This window comes from Desmodus rotundus, chromosome 1 (genome assembly GCF_022682495.2).
Source record: "Desmodus rotundus isolate HL8 chromosome 1, HLdesRot8A.1, whole genome shotgun sequence".
In the NCBI taxonomy this organism is placed as follows: Eukaryota; Metazoa; Chordata; class Mammalia; order Chiroptera; family Phyllostomidae; genus Desmodus; species Desmodus rotundus.
Window position 1 is genome coordinate 20,012,303 of NC_071387.1, and position 19,387 is coordinate 20,031,689.

Genomic DNA, 19,387 nt, shown 5'->3' on the forward strand with positions numbered 1-19,387 from the left:
TTGTTGGAATTTCCTAGCAATAAAGATATCACAGTGTAGGCTATTTGTATCTAATCAGTAGTGAAAATCTGCATTTTAAATACTTATCTGCAATGGGATGTTATATGAGACTTCCTCTGTTGTCTCAGATTTGGCACCAGGGCCCAAGGATTAAACTGAGAAGCGCTGAATAGTGAACATCTTACAGAGAGCCACCAATTGAGATTGTGCATTCCCTCCAAGGTCAAGGATGCTGCGTGGAACAGGCCCTACAGAGTCAATCACGGCACTCCCCACCCAGAACCCTCCTCTGGTTCATGCCACCAGCTGTCTGGGGAGCAAGAGACAGAGATAGAGACAGAGTGGGCGCGGGATCTCTGGGAACAGCAGTGTTCAGAAAGGCAAATCGTTCCCGAACCTCAAGGAGTGCATCCCTCTTCCAGTAGCTGTGCTGTGGGGACACCAGCTCTCTCCATACTGGCTGGTGTTTATTTGGGTGGAAGCCTTGATTTGCCCCTGTGCCTATCTAATGGGGACACAGCGAACCAGAGACAGGGCCAGTGTCTCAGTTTGGGTTCTGCCAGAGGGGGAACCTGAGATGAGGATTCAGGTACAAGAAGCGTATTTGGGAGGTGATCTCAGTAAGCATTGATAGGACAGTGGGGACACAAGACAAGGAAGGGAGCCAACAGCAGAAACGGTAACGTGTTTAATCCCAGTGGGGAAGACAGTGAACCAGCCTAGAATTCGAGCTTTAGAATTGTCACAACTGAGACGGAATTGGGATTATTTAGAGCCCAACTCCCATCAATCACTGTTGAGGTTTTCTTCCTGGAAGGCATTAATTCTGTTCCTCTCACCTCCCCTGCCAGTGGACCATGTTCTCTAAGGACCAAAAAAAAAAAAAAAAAAAAATCCCTCAGACAATGGACAGAGATGCTGGGATATGAGGGTTGGGGGCATCGACAGTGTCTGCTGTCACAGGCAGAAAGGTGTCCTCAAAGGAACATTCTTTACTGCCAACGTCTGGCAACGGAAGGATGTGTGGCTTTTCCATGGGTGAAGGGGAAGCACGGGAAGTAGCTTGGATTCACCACCCACTACAGGACAACTCCCGGAGTCAGAAGTTATTGGGTGTAGATGTCACTACTGGACTTGACATCTGGGAAAGAAGGCAAATTCTCCAAAGAAGACATATGGGCCAGCCTTTGGTAGTTCACAAACACAGAAAGCACCAGTGACTTTTCCCCTATTTCCTTTCACTTTTTGCATCTTTGAAATTTCCTCTTTCTCTTCTTATACAAGGTCTGGCACGAATAATGTCCCCTTTTTTTATTACAGAATCATAAGCGTGTAATTCTGTAACATAACAATATCACACTCAAGCACGCCCTATGACACTTTAGGTGAAATTTTCTAATTAAAACTACAAAGTATTATACCCATATTTTTACCCTACCAACCACACTCAAGCAGGCGTTACTTCTGCTGGACCGTGTAGTTTCAAGGCATAGGACCCGGAATCTGAATTTAGTAGGCAGGCATCACTGAAGTCCCAGCAGTGTTCGTCTTTCAGAAATTGTGCAGAGTATCCTGTATCCACATTCTTGACATTTTCCCAAAGTGTGGAATAATACTGTAGAGAAATAGTGAATTAGATAAGGAAATTATAAGGAAATGTGGGACATAGCTCTTTTGTAAAAGCACTTACAGTTTAGCTGACGTCTGCCTCCCCTCTGCTTGTTGAGGACAAGATCAAATCTTGTTTGACTTCCCATTTGCTACAAGGCCTAGAAAATGGCATCATGATAACTTCAGAGTTCTTGAAAAGCTCCATGTTTAATTAAGTGTTTTTATTTTGGTATAGCATTGTGCTTCTCTGATTTCTTTCTTTCTTTTTTTAAATTTTATTTTATTTATTTATTTTTTAATTTTTATTGTTATTCAATTACAGTTGTATGCCTTTTCTCCCCATCCCTCCACCCCACCCCAGCCGAACCCACCTACCTCCCCCACCTCAACCCTCCCCCTTGGTTTTGTCCATGTGTCCTTTATAGTAGTTCCTGTAATCCCCTCTTCCCACTGTCCGCCCCCCCCCCCCGGCTATTGTTAGATTGTTCTTAACTTCAATGTCTCTGGTTATATTTTGTTTGCTTTTTTCTTCTATTGACTAACGAGTGGATCCAAAAACTATGGTATATTTACACAATGGAATTCTACGCAGCAGAGAGAAAGAAGGAGCTTATACCCTTTGCAACAGCATGGATGAAACTGGAGAGCATTATGCTAAGTGAAATAAGCCAGGCGGTGAGGGACAAATACCATATGTTCTCTGATTTCTTTTCTCACCAAAACAAGGATAGTCGTAACATCTTCTCAAAGGAATATTCAGTGAATGCTAGACTTCTTAAATGCTAGATTATACGAGGGCTGAATAGTAATTCACCCCTTTTCATGGGAGAAATAGAAAGTGTTGAGTAGAATCTCAGGTGTGAATCCCTACCTTTCCCCCCCAACTCTGGTAAAGGAAGCAAACCCCACCACAGCCCTGGAGAGAACCCCATTTGGTGAGTTCAGGGGGAACGGTCACACATCTGTTTTTAATAATGTCCCCTCCATACCACGGTCAGTGCTGCCCTTTAACCGCTGCTGTAACATTAACCCCCGACAGGACAAGTTCAAGTAGCTCTTGTGCTGTTCCTCTACCCAGGACATTATCACCCCTTTCGTGGCTCAGGTACAATCGTATGGTTATTAGTTATAGTCACAATTTTCCCCAATCCCCTGTCCTATCTCATCAGTCTCCACCAAGATCATGGCTTGTTTTAATTCACAGCCAGACTAGAATGTTGACTTTTATTGTAATTGGTTTACACGCTTGACAGACATACTCCAGCAGCAACATGTTGAAAGTCCCTCTTGCTAATCCTGAGGAATGAGTAATTACTACTTGTTAAGGTACCATGCTAGGCACTTTCCTTCTATGAAATCGTTAACTCCTTGTGATGGAAAAATGTGCTCAGTTAGGCTATTGTTATTACCTCCAAAGTACAGATGAGGAAACTGAGGCACAAAGCACGTAAGCAGACCAAAGTTGCACTGCTGCTAAGTCAAGGTACTAGAATTCAAATCCAGACAGCCTGGGTCAAAGTCCAAATTCTTAACCGCCATGAGACACTGCCTCTGTGCTCTACTGTCAGAGATCTAGTACCTGTGAGACCCACTGATGCATACTCACCAATGAAGCTTATTGGAAAGGCATGAAGCAGAGAGGGCCGCCACTAGGGGCACTTGGGTACGTGGATGATGGAGCAGAAGGCCGAGTGGAGCAGGCACAGGACTAATTCATTTGGAGACTGCTATTTGAATGGATTCTCTCTAAAGCACCTGATAATCCCAAGTGATCACCCTTATCTCTCACCCCCGTCAGTCAGGGGGATTATCTCTCAGAGGCCATTTACATGTATAGTAACAATGGCTAGCATCCCCCACCTCACGTACCTTAACAGATGTATCTGCCAATCATTGCAGATCCCAGCCACCAAAGCAGTAGGAGATCTTATCTTCTAAATACTTGGCAACACATCTGACTCTGTCCTCTCATGGATCTGGTTTCTGAATTCTTAGATTTCTCTAATCCAAGGTTAGTACTCAACCTCATGCCCTTTATTAAAATGAAAATGTGACTCAAGCAAGATCAGTTTTTCTAGTCCTGGGTACATCTAGTCCCTATCTCAGAATATCAGACAGTATAAACATAAGTTTATAAATGTATATGCCTAACCTCAGTATAAAGTTTACTCTTCCACCCTTATTCAGTGTATCTTAATCTGGGGTATTCATTGTCCCCCTGCATCAAAATATCCCTCTTTTTTCCATATGCCATCCCATTTCACACACAAAAAAATCTTTATGAGTATTTTAGTAGTTTCTTCAGGTTAAAAAAATGTTTTAACAATCAGCTCTGTGGTCATCAATGCTTAGAAAAATATTCTTCAAGTACATGAGGTAATGAACTAGATTTATTTAACATCCAATACATATTTAAGAAACATTGTCACTATTGTAAATGCAAGTATAATCCAATTGTAAGAATCGGCTAATCCATCAGAGACTATATTATATTCAGCAGAGTTTTATAAGTCAATACCTTTGAATGCTGACATACATAAATATTATTAGAGTCATGGATTGATAATTGAAGTGTATACATATAATAAATATTATAATCTCTGCCAACTCAACCATTAATCATTTGAGGTTTAAAAGATATGAAATGCAAAAATTTTTGCTCTATAATGGTAATTGATATGGTCATTCATACAATCTAAAATACAAAATAAGAAAAACAAAACAAACTCTAAATCTCATTTCTGTGGAATGCTAACAAATGTCACAGTTAAGTGTGTTTTTTAGATAAATTTACAGTAGCTGTAACAAATAAAATACATGATAAGTTCACAATCTTAAAATCTCCCCTCAACCCTCACACATACGTGAGTGCATTTGATTTGAAATGCATCTGGCTTTTTAACTGGTTTTAGAGTTGTGTTATTACTGAAGCCCAAATATTTGCAATATAATGATTAGATTCTCTGTGTCTTTCATACATTCTAAACTCCCGCTACATGTTTTCTTTATAGTTACTCTTAAAATACCTGGTGTAAAAATAAATCATTTCTTTTTTAACAGCTTTGAATCATAAATACCATTAATATTTTTACACTTGCATTCTCCCAATCTCCACACCGTGTTTCCTGGCATTTGGCACTTTTTTGGAAGGACAGTTTGACATGATAAATTTCCAGAACAATTTTCCTACTGGGTAGTAAGTCTAGGCGTAGCATTAAATTCTTACTTTTCTTTCAGCTCTTAGTCCATTTCAGTCAACCACCACTTTCACTGAGAACAACACCCATTCTCTTCGTAAATTACTGCCCACCCATGAGGGTGGTCCCTTCCTGTTTGCACGGAGGTGGTAAATGCAGGGGTTGAGTGGATTATTTATACTCTTTCTGCTGGGAATCTGGACTTGCACACAAAACCTCTGAGAGGGTAGATTTTGTGGGGTTTTTGTTTTTGGAGTTGTTTTCTGTTTTCTTTTGTTTTATTTGCCTGTATGTAGGGCATTTAGAGTTAATGACTGCACAGAGAACCAGAGAAGTCTCATCCATGTAAGGAGTGAATGAGTACAAGCAGGCAGCAGTTGGGAGAAGGAAGCAGATGGAAGGCTGGAGGGGTGGCCACCATGTTCTGGCGGCTTGGTGGTTCCTGTTCCAATCCTTTGTGAAGCCCAGTTCTTCTTTCTGCTTTTTGGAGAGATATTTCCAGGTGCTTCCAAAATATCCCCCACTTTGGTTAAACTAATTAAGTACCTGTCCAATCCTTGTTGACAACTAAGTATGGTTAAACCATGTTTATAATTTTTATCTTGAAACTGCAAATCCCTTTAATTCAAGGGTAACCATTCAAAGTGTTGCTAACTTCCATCTGCAAGTGTCTGTCCAAAGAGAATTTTTGCTTCTTTTCTTATTATGGAAATACTATATCCATAAATAGTTTTAGATAAAACAAGAAAAGATAAGAACAGTTGCAGTTTTTGCCTCTTACTCTTTTTTGTGTATGTGTGAGCACATATAGATTTTTTATGTGTAAATATGTAGTAAAGGCATTTTATGTAATTTTTATTTTTAAAACTGAATAGTGAAATCTTTCATGTACTAAAATTCTAAAATTACCTTTAAGTATGTCTTATCATGTAGATACCACAATTGAATTTTTAAATCTCCTATCATTGGTCAGTTGTTACTGAGAAACTTTGCATGTAAAACAGTTACTCTTGTGCATGATGCATGGTCAACACCTCTCCACATTTCCTTTCTTTTGATTCTCTTTCATCTGAAATATGAGTAGCTTTTGGTTACACTTAGTTCTGCTTCTTGCCTCACCATGTTACCTAGACTCCCCACCTGGAAGTGATGGGGCCTTCTTACCTTGCTCCTGAATTTAGTGAGAATGCTTCAAACGTGATTTTTGCCCACTGGTTTATGGCAGCTCTCTTTGTCATATTATGTGCCTCTCTACTCTTTGCCTACGTCATTTATAAAATCATAAACTGGTGTCCAAATATCATTTGAGATTATCTCACTTTTTCCTTTGACCTCTTGACTTGAGGCACATAAATAAATTCTCATCTTTGACTCTTTGGACTAACTACCACCTGGTCATATGGTATAGCCATTAAACATGTCAACTGAAATCATTTCATAAATTTATTCATAAGTGTTAATAGTGACTTTAGTATCTTATATTAAGTTAGCAATTCGTTTAATAGTGATATGTCAGCCGTCTTTAATTTTTATTTGGCTTCTGATGACTTGACTTTTCGCCATCCAGATTTTCTTTATTCCTTGTGTGTTTGTAGAATGGGTGATGGGATTTGGCATCATTAGAAATTTGTTTGGTCTTTTGTGTGCTTGTTCTGTTGCCTTGTGTAGCCTGGATTCAGTCTGCTGCTCTGCAACTCCTGGGCGCACCATTTCACAATTTGATGGACTGTCCCTGTGGGTCCATTTCAGAGTGATTTCTGTCCATGTTTAACAACTAAAGCATGTATGTGGGTGGAAAAGCTCTGTGAGTATAAATCTGAGATTAAGTTCTTTCTTGACCCACTGGTTCTTCTGTGATTTGGCTAGACTGTAAGAAATAGCTTAAGTGTTAGTTGAGCCAACACATTTTTCATTATAGAATTTCAGTCTATGAAGCCTGAGTAAATAGTTAAAGTAAATGAGACACACTAAATATGATTTAGTATGATTGATTTGATATTACAGTATAAGTAAGAATGCTTAGTTATGGCAGAGAACTGTTCCCAGTGACACGTTTGTCATTGTTTTATTTTTTGTTTGTAGTGAATGTTTCCATCATATCATCAAATAGAATAACTAAAAGTCCCTAGCACAGCACCTCAGTATAGATTTGGTGAAATGAGTTTGAATATAATATTTACAAGAACTTTCATTCACAATTGCAGAACAGGATTTGCTGTAACAACGGTGTTGGGACTAGAACTCAGTAGTTTATGCTGCATGTTGGACTTAGAACCAGCGAAAATTAAGGCAGTTGTTTCTCCTTGCATCCACTATTTCATAGTTATTTTATGATCATTGATAGAGTGAAAATATAAGAGTCAGTCCTTGCAATCCAACTTGGCATATAGCCAAATATATACGCATCAATTATAATTATGACGGGGTTAGTATAATGCAATGTAGCAGGGGGGTAATGGACAGGGATTTAATCTTTTCTGCACAGCAGAAGAATTTAGGATAGCTTCAAAGGGGATATGAACTTGGATCTGGATTTTGAAGAACTGGTTAAAAATTTAAAAAGTGGGGCAGACATATGGGGAGGTGAGAAAGAATTGTTGAGAACTTCCAGGCAGATTCTCTGGGTTCCAACCTAGTTTGTGGCAACATGGTAAACACACCAAGAAGATCAGAATCATTGGTAATTAGGGGACCCGTTATGGTGCCTCCCTCAGGAAAATGGTGAAGAAAATTGAAATTAGCCAGCACACCAAGTACCCTTGCTTCTGCTTTGGCAAAACCAAGATGAAGAGACGAGCTATGGGGACCTGGCCCCGTGGTTCCTGCAGGAAAGCAGTCGCTGGTGGTGCTTGGGCCTACAACACCACTTCTGCCATCACGAGACTGAGGAATTGAAAGACCAATAGAAGCTCCACAATTTGAAACATTGCTAGCCCATAACAAATGGGTTGATTTATGTCATGAAGTTACTTTGGTGTGTTAATTTTATTAATTAGATGTTCTCTGATTGTAGTTACATTGCATTGATATTGCTTTCTCAAAAAAATGTCTTGGGGAAAAAGAAGTTCCAGGCAGGGCAAACATCAGGTAAGCATGGGTTGTTCCAAAACCTCCGAATAAACTCAGGTGTAGCAAGAATGCAGTACAAGAGGTAGGCTGGGGAAGTAGGTAGGAGAATGGAATGTGATGAGGGGTGCAGTTGAAAGTATTATTTAGGACAGTCCTTTGACATCTAGAAAAATATTAGACTTTATTTTGTCAACAGAGAGAAAATCATGGAAGTTTTTTAACATAATTGGACCAGTATTTCAGAAAGATAACTTTGATGGCAGGTCAGGTCATACAATGGGTTGGAATGAAGAGCAGCTTCGGCTGGAGATGTTTAAAACATCTCTTGTTTTCAATAATCCAGACAGAAATACCTGAACAAAGACTGGGGGCAAGGAGATTGTGAGGGAGGGAGGTAATTCAGAGGTGCAATGACTGGAAGGGTTCCTAAAGGTGAGAGATCAGAGAGAAGGCATTACAGATTACCCCTAGGCTGCAGACTTGTCAAATCTGTTTGTAGGGACAGATTATGTGGCCGTATTTGATATGTCTTGAACATAGGAGGGGAGGACACGTTGAGTTTGAGAGGCATATGGCACATCCAGGCACAGGTGTCCACTGGACCACTGGAACTTCGTGTTGGGGGTTTAAGAATGTAACTTGGCATAGGTTTGAGAGTCATTAGCCTATAGGTGAGACTCAAATTTCTGAGTTAACATCATTCCCCAGGGGAAGAACAGAGGTGAGGAGAAAGAAAATTTGGAAATGATATAAAACTACAAAATAAAAGTAAATAAAAGCCCTTAAATATACTCCTAGGAGATTGTCAACATTTTTTGAAAGACTTTATTTATTTATTTTTAGAGAGAGTGGAAGGGAGAAAGAAAGAGAGGGAGAGAAACATCAATGTTTTGCTTCTCAGCCCAGAACGCAGGCATGTGCCCTGACGGGGAATTGAACCAGTGACCCTTTGGTTCACAGGCCAGTGCTCAATGCACTGCGCCACACCAGCCAGGGCAGATTGTCAACATTTTGATGTATACATTATCAGTCATACTTGTACATGCATATACACACATGCAGAACATGCATACATAATGTATACACTAATGTGATAAAGTTGTGTTTGGTATCTACTTTTAAATTTTAATATTATTCAATAACATCATTTAATGGTATTATATGATTGCCCTGTAATTTATTTGACTAGTAACCTACTGTTGGAATTTTATGTTATTCCCATTTTTCATTATTGGAAATTATTCTGACATCCTTTTGACGATTTTCTGTGTGTATCCATGGTGGTTTCCTTAAGATATCCTTAGATATAGAATTTAAGTTTAAATAGTGTAAAGCTTTTGGTCACTTCGTCACGCTGTGCTCTAAATATTAGCAGTTGCAACAGAAACATGTTTCACCAGATATTTTACAATTAAATTTTTTTTAAATCTTTGGTCATTTAAGAAGTGCAAAAATAGTGTTACTATTATTTAACTTACATTATTTTGGTTATTAGTGAAGTTAAATGTTTTTTACACTTTCTGACAACAATAGGATTTTGGGGTCTTCCTTTTGTTTGGTCAAAAGACCTATATTTCTGTTATCTTCCTTTTTCTTTTCTCTTAGAGATATGTAAAAGTTTTCTATATTTAAAAAAACTTAATCTTTTATTTGATGATCATGATATGTATATTTTCTTATTTGTTGTTTGTTTCTGTTTCTGATTTATTTTTTGAAAAGGAGCAGAAGTTTGAGGAAGTGCAATGCTTATTATGGTTTTGTGCCTTATTGCCTCGGCTGGAAATTTCAAAGATTTTGAAAAATAGTGAAAATACCTATGATGACTGATTGATTCCTTCCCTAGTTGGGAAATAATTTCACAGTTGAGCGTAATTTACATTGTGCTTTGAGATAGGTAATCTAGCGTAATATTATTAGTGAGGTATCCTTTTATTTCTAATTTTTTTCATTAAAAATGCAAAACTAAGTTTTAGTCAACTCCTTTTTAGCATCTCGGGTTCTTATTTTCTTTTCCTTGGGACAATTACTGTGCTACATTACAGCAGAAGACTAATTTTAATTTATTTTTGCATTTGAGGAATAAGCCTCATTCAACAAAGGAGAAAGATTCTTTGAATATTTTTTGAATTCAGTTTGGAAGTATTTATTTAGAATTGTGCTTCTGTGTTTATAAAGTGAGATTAGTCAGCAGCTTTCTACACTAAAATTTGTACTAAGCTTGATCAGTGTGAATTTCTGAGATTTTATCTTACCACTAGCAATGTGGATTTCTAAGTCTCCTATTGTAGTTCGGATTTTCTTGCGTTATTTTCTTATCAAAGCTTTCTCCGCCTACACATACACATTTCCATCTTAGCCTGTCCTCCTCCTATGGCTCTTAGTCCCTTCTTCCACAGAGACTGTGACTTTTTAAAATCCTAGTTATGCAAGCGACATTCAATTGTGTTTGTTTTCTTCTTCTTTCTGTATTATGTATCCTTCTCAGTCTTCGGGCTGACTTTGCAGTTCTTGAGTTTACACGATATTTTAATAGGCCTGCCCTAGACTTGTGTTCTACCCTCCTGGGGTGAGGGTGTCACCGTCTTGGCCCGCACTGTCCAATATTGTAGCCTTTAGCCAGATGTGACTGTTTAAATTTAAGTAAATTAAAATTAAATAAAATTGCCCTGGCGAGGTGGCCCAAAATGACAGATGCCAGGAAGAAAAATCTCAGCAGATTGAGAAAATGCTACTGAGTACAACAGTTTTGAGGCTGGTTTTTTACACTAGAATCAAAGGAGGAGACGTAAGGAGGGTTACATGAAATTCTTTGGTGGCAGATTAAGGGAGTGGGAGAAAGAAAAGGGGGCAAATCTCTCAAACTGGATAAAAAGCAAAACAGAAAGACAAATCCTTCTTATACATTGGTGGGCACAGGATGGTTAATTAACATACACAGAGAGTGGAGATGCTAAGTGGGCAACCGGATAGCAAGGAGGGGTCTCTGGTCGTGTGCCCTGGAGCTGGGGGTTGTGCCCTCGGAAAGGAGATTACTCTGACATTCACAGGTCCGTTCATCTTAGATGCAAAGTAGACAGAATCATTTATAAAGATTGACCTTTGTCAAGGAAACTACAGGCCTAAAATTCCCACCCGCCCCGACCCCCACAACCCATGATCTGCTTTTAGTGAGGAATTTCTACAAGGTTCAGATCATTGCCCCCTGAGTCTGTACAGCCTGCCATCTGCTCTCGCCTGAGCTTGTCGGGTTTAGTATGTGGCCCCATTTTTGACCACAGTAACCAGGAGAATAAGTGCAGTGCCAGGATTTGTTCTTCACTGGACGTAGAAGGGAAGAGAGCTAACACTACATAAAACCAAACAATGATATGGAAGAAAGACTGGAGACACTAACACCAAATCCAGAAGGAAGGAGGATGAGATAAAGATGAAAAAAGAATGGAATATGTGAAGACCAGAAAATGAGGGACCAGCAGATGCATACATAATTTCTTTTCCCAGAAATACTATTCAAAAATATTCAACAGTAAACATTCCTTAAACTGGAGAATATCTGATTATTCATGTTAAAAATAGTAACTAAATAACAGACAAAGCTTGGTGAAATTTGGGAATTTGAAGGATGAGACAAGTCTTATATGGAGCTTATCATGTGTCTTGTTTATAGTTAATGTTTCCTCACAGAGAAAAACAAATGTGGAAAACAAGTTGTAACACGGACATAATTTACTAGTCTTCTGCTCCCTGGGGGAGAATGCCTCTGATATATTCACAATAGGTAACAGTGCATGAAGTCAAATTTTTTAAAAGATGACTTATGAGGTTCTTCTCTATCTTGAGTTTCTGTCCTCACTCAAGGGGCTGCAGTGGTTTGTCCCAGCTGAGGTTGGGTTGCAGTTGGAATTACATCCCTTGGTAGTTAATTAATAGAACCCAAGGGCAAATGTTGTCCCCAAGTCAGATTTGTTGTGACCACTCCCCTTTTTTTTTTTCCAAGACCATTTTTCAAAACAGTTCTCTTGTGGCCTGACTTTTGGGGGAGGGGGAACCTCGGTCTTGTGTAATGGTGATGGATCTCGGGTGTTCGAACAAGTTACACAACCCTGCATTTTTGTCATTCTAAATGGACTATTGCTGGACAAGGGGAGCTTACTTCCCTGCCAGATATTTATACAAGCTACTCAGAGGCCTGACACAATGCAGATGGTGATAACCTTTTACCACACGAAGTTCATATTCAGTTTTTCTTTGGCAGCAAAGTTTTTGCCTCATTCAACATCCTGGACCCAAAAATTCTATTTCTTAAATGCCTCACAAAGGAGAGCAGATGATGTAAAATATTTCGGGAACACTAAAAAGGAATCGAGGGCTAGGCCTCTGCCACATTCCACAGAAATGACCACAGGTCTATTTACTTCTTAGATCTGTGGGATGAAACATACTTTCCTTGAGTTATGTTTTTATTCAAGTACAGTGAAGCACAAAGGCTGGGCAGGGGGCGAGTGATTTTCAGTAAACTATCCACTCCTCCTCCACCTTTAAAGTGCATTCCGAACCCAGATCTTGTGTAACTCTTCACTTGGACCACTAGTCCTGCTATTATTATTAGTTTAAGCTTAATACATTTCCTTGCCAACAGATATAATGGTTCCTGTAAACATTCACCCATTCTGCACAAGAAGAGAAGAAAAATAGGGTCCCAGCTTAAAGTGTTGTTTATGTAAGGAGCAGTACAGCCAGGAGCCTCCACCAAATCCTAACCCGGATGTTGAGAGGTATTATTGACAATGGGCTAAGATTGATAGTACAAAGTACGATTTGTTTATGTCAGAAGGACAATAAAGACACAAAGAGGAAACCCTTTTTTTGTACAAAGCTGTACAAAATATTGTGCATATGTACGCATGCACACAGACAGGCGTTTTCATGCATTCCTACTGCTCACTCAAGATCGACTCACTCAAGTAACTCTCCCCACATATCCTAGATTGTATCCACTCCACTCAGTCACTCATGAATTCATTGAATAAATATTTACGAGCACCTGCTCTGGGTCAGGCACTGTCAAGAATATCATACTGAAAATGAAAAAACCATTTCCTTTTTTTTCTCTCCTCTCCATCAATGTTCTCACTTTCTGAGCGTCTTGTTTACGTGAACTGCCATGGGTTTGTAGGAGAGTAATAAGAATGAGCAAAAGCTTAGGGGCGTGTCCATGGAAGTTGGGTTATGATTGCAGAGTGGAACCACTCAGAAAAAAGAGTTTATCACTTAGTCAAGAGCAAGGACATTATAAACACAACTCACCACATCTTGGAGTGCTAGAACTAGGAGTTACCCTTTGAATACTGACATCCAATTTTAAGAGACCAATGAATTTATAGCTAGCTCATGCCATCCATAACAGATCATTGGATTTTTCCCCAGAGGTGGTACTGAATGAAAGAAAACCCCTGTGTGTGTGTGTGTATGTGTGTGTGTGTGTGTGTGGTCCAGTCCATCACAATTGATAGGGCTTTTTGCCTGGGGTGTGTACTAACTGAAAGTGTGTTTGTATAATGCGTATCATACTTTATACATTGCAGTCATTATTTTTATTAATACTTAAATTACCCTTTACTTGACCACAAGGAGCCCCTTCAGCTGGTTTCTGACTCTCTTTGGCGTGCCCTTAGTAGTCTTTACTAGCTTATAGTAGTAGGTTTTTGAGAAGGAACGGGGTGAAGCGTTTGAATATCTCTTCTCCAATTGCTGGCTTTCCAGATGTTCTCTAGAGTCATTTTTAGTTTAATTGCCTTCAAGTGCAGGTTTTGAAGGTTTTATCTTTAGCTCACAAACACTAAAAAATTTGGTAAGGATTACTGGATTATAATCTAATGATTATGTATTTATGAAGAATGCTTTATATAAACATGAATTTTATAATCTAAGAGAATATGGATTTTATGGCTGAGTCTGCACTTAAAGTGAATCGAGACAAAGTTATTTTTTTAATCATATCATCTCCTTTTAACTTTAACAAAACATAGGATGTAATTGTAGCTCTTCTTCAGTACTTTCTGAATGTGGTGTTTCTTGACTTACTGCCTAATAAACATTGAATGCCTTCTAAAAACTTGCCATAAAATATACTGTGATACTTCTTTACCTTTCTTATCCAATTACCATGAAAAGCAACAACATACCATTTAGTTACAATGCCAGATTCACTGCTGAATTGTTTGTGCCAGACCAGTTTGATGTGACCAGGTATCAATGGCAATAAATAGATGCTTTTTAAAAAAGGTTTAATTTTTTCTTTTATCTATAAAGAACAGCAAAAACATTTATAAAGCGTAACTCACTTGTCCTAAAACAATAAAGTCCAAGCATCGGGTTGAGTAAATTGGCATTTTCTCATGAAGATAGGACATCACCAGCAGCAGCTGATTCTGTGCTAATACTGGGTGGTCCCAGTAGAAAAGATAAAGTATTGAATAACTTCTGTAATACTGGAGGCGCAGTGGAAAAACAAATAGAGAAAGCAGGTTGGTCATTATTAACTCTGGAAAAGACATGCACTTAAATTTTTTCCTCCAGTTAGGCTTTCAGTGTATGGTCACTAGGTGAGGGGTGCAGGGCAGAGAGAGAGAGAGAGAGAGCGGGAGAGAGAGAGAGAGCAGGAGAGAGTGGGAGAGAGAGAGAGATGCATGCTTGAAGGTAGATACATGGGAGTCAGATTTGGTTCATGTTTTGAGAGCCTGAAAATAAAAAAAAGTTTAATGACCGTGATAATATTAATAAAAACTCATTCTGTAAACATTTGCTACCCTCATTAGCCAGCTCCATGGCAGTGCTGCTGTTGCCGATGCATTTCACATGCTTCTAAGGTTTTATTGTGGTTCTGTGAGGCCATTGTAGGCTCTTGTCTGTGCCTATTTCTCTCCATGATCAATGTCCCTTTCCTCACTCTGGGGAAGTGCTAATGAGCGCCACAAATACTATTTTACATAAGAAGGGAAGCACATAGTAGGTGAGTGCACTACAAACTCATACTAACTGTTTCTGTTTCATTACAGCAAATTCTGCGTCATTCCAGGGAAAACTCCACAAAAGTTATATTTCTCATCACGGACGGCTATTCTAATGGGGGAGATCCCAGGCCAATTGCAGCGTTGCTGCGAGATTTTGGAGTGGAGATCTTCACCTTTGGCATATGGCAAGGGAACATTCGGGAACTGAATGACATGGCTTCCCTGCCAAAGGAGGAACACTGCTACCTGCTCCACAGTTTTGAAGAATTTGAGGCTTTAGCTCGCCGGGCATTGCACGAAGGTAATGGAAACCTAATGGTGTAAGATGATGCATTTAAATGGGGGTTCCTTCTCTCTTACTGCTTGAGACCCACTGGAGGGTAACATCACACCCTACGAAGTCTTCGCTGAGCATGATGCTGAGGTGCCCTTGGTGTATTATGAGACGTGTTGGACTTTATAAATAGAGATGACATTCTGACCTTGCAACAATAGTGGTTTTTGTTTTGTTTTTAACAGCTGTGATATATTTTCGCTAAAGTATCCATATGCTCCCACCAGGAACCATTAGCATCAATGGAATGAATTGAGGTGTGTTTTGAGGCCACACACAGCGTGGGAAGTCTTGACTTAGATGTATTTTCAGTTACCCGGAAGGACAAAGTAACCATTCAGTGATATGCATAGCGGGTCGCACCAGGATGTTTCCAGAAACACACGTGAGGATATAGGGACAGGAAATGCTTAACACACACTTCTTGACCTGACAGTTTGAAGATACATAAGCTCTCTAAAAGCTGAATAGCATTACCCCAACAGGAAATAAAATCAGCAAATCCATGCATTAGAATTCTCGGTACACATTTATTAAGATGTGTAGGTGTATGGTTTAGGTTGGATGAACTTCCAGGCGTAATGGGGGCATGGGACGCAGTGAGCGACAAGAGAAAAGTGTAGATTGGGAGGAGTTGACAGGAGGTCTAGCCTCAGACAAAGCCACGTAGCAAATCAGGCATGATTCTGGCAGGGGTCCGTGTGAAAGGGTCACTTTGGTGGGCAGATCACGGCAATAGGAGGTTTCCAGCAGTTAGTGATGTTCACAATAAGCAGTCGGTCCTGCTGTAGTTCCGAAAGAAGAGCCTAGGGCAAGACCACAGGCTCGTTATGGATGCAGCAAAAGAACCCCACTTAGCCATCCACTAGCTGAGTGGCTTTTTGCAGATTATTTAACTTTTGTACTCCTTGAGTTTCTTGTTAATAAAACAGGGAATGAGAATAGTACCTAGGACACAGGATTATTACAAGAATTAAATGGGTTAATACATATAAAGTGATTTTAAATATTACTGAGGGCCTATGATACTAAGCCCTTAATAACTGTCCATTATTACCTTAAATAACTTATCTAACATCTATGAGCTTCAGTTTGCTCTACTTTTAAAGTGAAATTATTATATAACATAGTTTTATCGGGAGGATTAAATAAAATATTTAAAATTTCACCAAGTATAGTGTTGAGCACATGGCAGTTCAGTTACTGAGGTTTTTCATCATTTCTCCTTTTCTCAGGGAAAAGTGATGTGTTGATTGGGAACACAGGGGGGCTGCGTTACTAGATGGAATTATGAAATTATGAGTGTTACGAGCTGTGTTGGAAAGGACTAATTTCAAGTCCTACCTTCCCTCTGTCCTGTGGGATCAGGGCCTTCTGCCCTAGTACAAGTTGACCCAGAAACTGGGTGGAATAGAACCTTCTTTTGGTTACAACACCACAATGAAGTTTTTGATGGCATTACTTTTATTATAATAAACTAACATTTAGAATATGTAATACTCTGATTGAGTTTCCAGATTTGGTAAGGGAAGATCCTGTTTTTCTGAAAAATTATGATCAGATCAAACGCAACGAGCCTCATTGCCTCAACCTCTGTGTTCTCTGAAGTTACTTTCAATTTGGATGGATCCAATCTTGGTCTCGAGACTGTCCGTGTTTCTGGCCATTCGAAATAGACATAGGTGACAGAATAATAGTTTTCCCCACATGTAACTGGATCACTTATCTCTCTCAGACCTGAATGCCAGTGCACCAGTCTTGAAAGCAAGATTTTTCTTGCTTCCTAAGTTGCTCTTTTGCAGAATGAACTTGTGGCCACATGTCTCAGAGCTAAGTGCCATGTTATGGGCCCTTTCCCAACACCACAGTCTGCTGGGTGGGGCTCCAGAAGGGTGCCTGGTTGTACTGGCCTCTTCTCCTTGGAGCATTCCCATTACTTTTTCCCAACCTATCATTCAGAGTCTTCAGGCACAGAGGCAAATGATCCATAACTGAGGACATCACCAGTCTTGTTTCCAGGTACTCAGTCACAGTCCATGTGTCTTGCTGAAACTCACCCATTTGAGTTCCTACTGGGGACCCGTGGCCTATCTAGCACCATGGACCTAGCACTGAAATTTGGGCTAAGGCTTTTGAACTTCTTCAACAGAGTAAATGGAACTTATTGTTTGCCTGATTAAGGCCATCCATTCTGGATCAGTAATATTCCACCGTACCGTACCCTGTAAAGTCACTTTCTGAACAGATCTGAGTTGTTGAATTCCCAGCATGCCTCACTTCAGAACATGGTTCAAGTACGTCCATATGATCTCCAGTTACATAAAACGTGATGGTTTACTTAAAACTGAGAGATAAACCAGACCCTAGTCTAGTTTTCAACTTGTCTTCAATCAAACGACTATACAAGTGATGGTATTTAGCCTTGGGTCAGTAGCTCACAGCAACATCCTTAAGCAGCAGTCGGGATCGTAGTTTTATTTTTGTATTTGGACATGGATTGTGGAAATACCGAGGCAGTAAAGCACTGCTGGCGTGGAAGCCAGAAGAATGACCTGCAGGACCGACTGCATTACTTCCTGCCACATCTGGAGATTCCTCCCTGAAGTACTTAACTTTCTGCCTGACCCCGTGTGGCCTCGAGAACTTATGAGGTCTCAGACTGAAATAACTGGCTGAGACCTATTCCCAGTCTGTGGTAGTGCAAGTAACACACGCTCCTATTTGGGTGGGAGTGGGGGGAGGGCAGTTGGGAATTCAACGAATATGAAAAGACATTTTCTCCAGCTTGCTCTTAAATTGTAGCAACTAGAGCTGTAATGTTCAACTGTTAGTTCATTTTTTTTTTATTACCCTTTTTATTGCCATGGCCAGATCTGCCTTCTGGGAGTTTTATTCAAGAGGACATGTCCCATTGCTCCTATCTGTGTGAAGCTGGCAGAGACTGCTGCGACCGAATGGCAAGCTGCAAGTGCGGGACACACACGGGTCAATTTGAGTGCATCTGCGAGAAGGGGTATTACGGGAAAGGTCTACAGTATGAGTGCACAGGTGAGTCTCCGGTCGAACTCTGTCAGTTAGCTGTTGTGTCCAAAGCGATCCCCAAACTCAATGGCTTAAACCACTAAGTAGTTACTGCTCATGAGTCAACTGGGCAGCTCCTTTGGTCTCAGCATGTTGACATGCATTTGTCACTAGCAGTGAGTTGCGTAGGATCTTAGCTGAGTTCTCTTACCTGTTTGGGCACCAGCTGGCTGGAGTCTGGTCTAAAATGACTTTGTCTAGGACCCCTAGGTGGCCCTTTACGTGGCCTCTCAGCTGGGTGTGCTCATGTGGTGGCAGAGTTCCTGAGAGGAAGAGTGGACGCTTGCAACGCCCCTCCAGACCTGGATGCAGGACTGGGAGGGGAGGACTTGGGGTCTCTTGTTTGCTATCATTCAACAGCCAAATCTATCCTCTAGGCTCTTAAACCAAAATATGTCTCAGTCTCTGTGTGGATTGAAGCGAGTGGGATTCTGGTCCTCAGGCCCCATTAGCTTGTGGGACTGTCACAAAATAAAATGCAACATTCGCTTGGTCTTCTAGCTCTTCACAAGTCTCCAAAATGGGGCTTCAGAAAGCTGTAAAAGTGACAGCACCTCAAAATGGAATTCACTTCATCGACACTTGCTGTTTTCCCTACCCTAGCCTTCTTTACCAGAGGATCTTGATGTTTTAAATATTTTCTTAGGCAAGAAGAGCAACTTAGGATTCTCGTGTTCTGCATTATGTTTTAGGAAATATATAATATTTAGAAGTAAAATGTAGTTTTTCTGTGATAGCACTTGTTTGTTTGTTCTTTTTTTACCTAGAGAGTAACATTTTTTTTTAATAACTTAAACAGCTCTTCTGTGATTTGCTATTTGGGAAAAATTCATTCCCATGGAAATTGACACCCACCAGGAACTTGCAGGAGCAGTAGGGTTATTTTGTACTGTTCCACGTGGTCTGGCATTCCTTGTGTCACGTGAGCATTATCCTGACCTGCGGATGGTCCGCCTGCTCTACAAACCGGACGTGGTTCTCCGCTGCCTACCTGACCTGCTCTCTCTTCCTTCTTCTCTTGTCCTCCTCATAGGACATTCCGTCTTGTGTTCTTCTTTTACTGTCTTCTAATCTTGCAGCTC

The 19,387-nt window shown here is 40.1% G+C and overlaps 1 protein-coding gene across 1 annotated transcript in view; it reads left to right on the forward strand.

The window, feature by feature from the left end:
• SVEP1 (sushi, von Willebrand factor type A, EGF and pentraxin domain containing 1) overlaps window positions 1-19,387 on the forward strand; it is a 161,439-nt gene that overhangs the window by 14,896 nt on the left and 127,156 nt on the right. Inside the window, exons 2-3 of the mRNA XM_024559943.4 lie at window positions 14,936-15,191; window positions 18,096-18,272. Of these exons, the coding sequence (XP_024415711.3) occupies window positions 14,936-15,191; window positions 18,096-18,272 (433 nt within the window). The remainder of the gene's footprint in view (window positions 1-14,935; window positions 15,192-18,095; window positions 18,273-19,387) is intronic.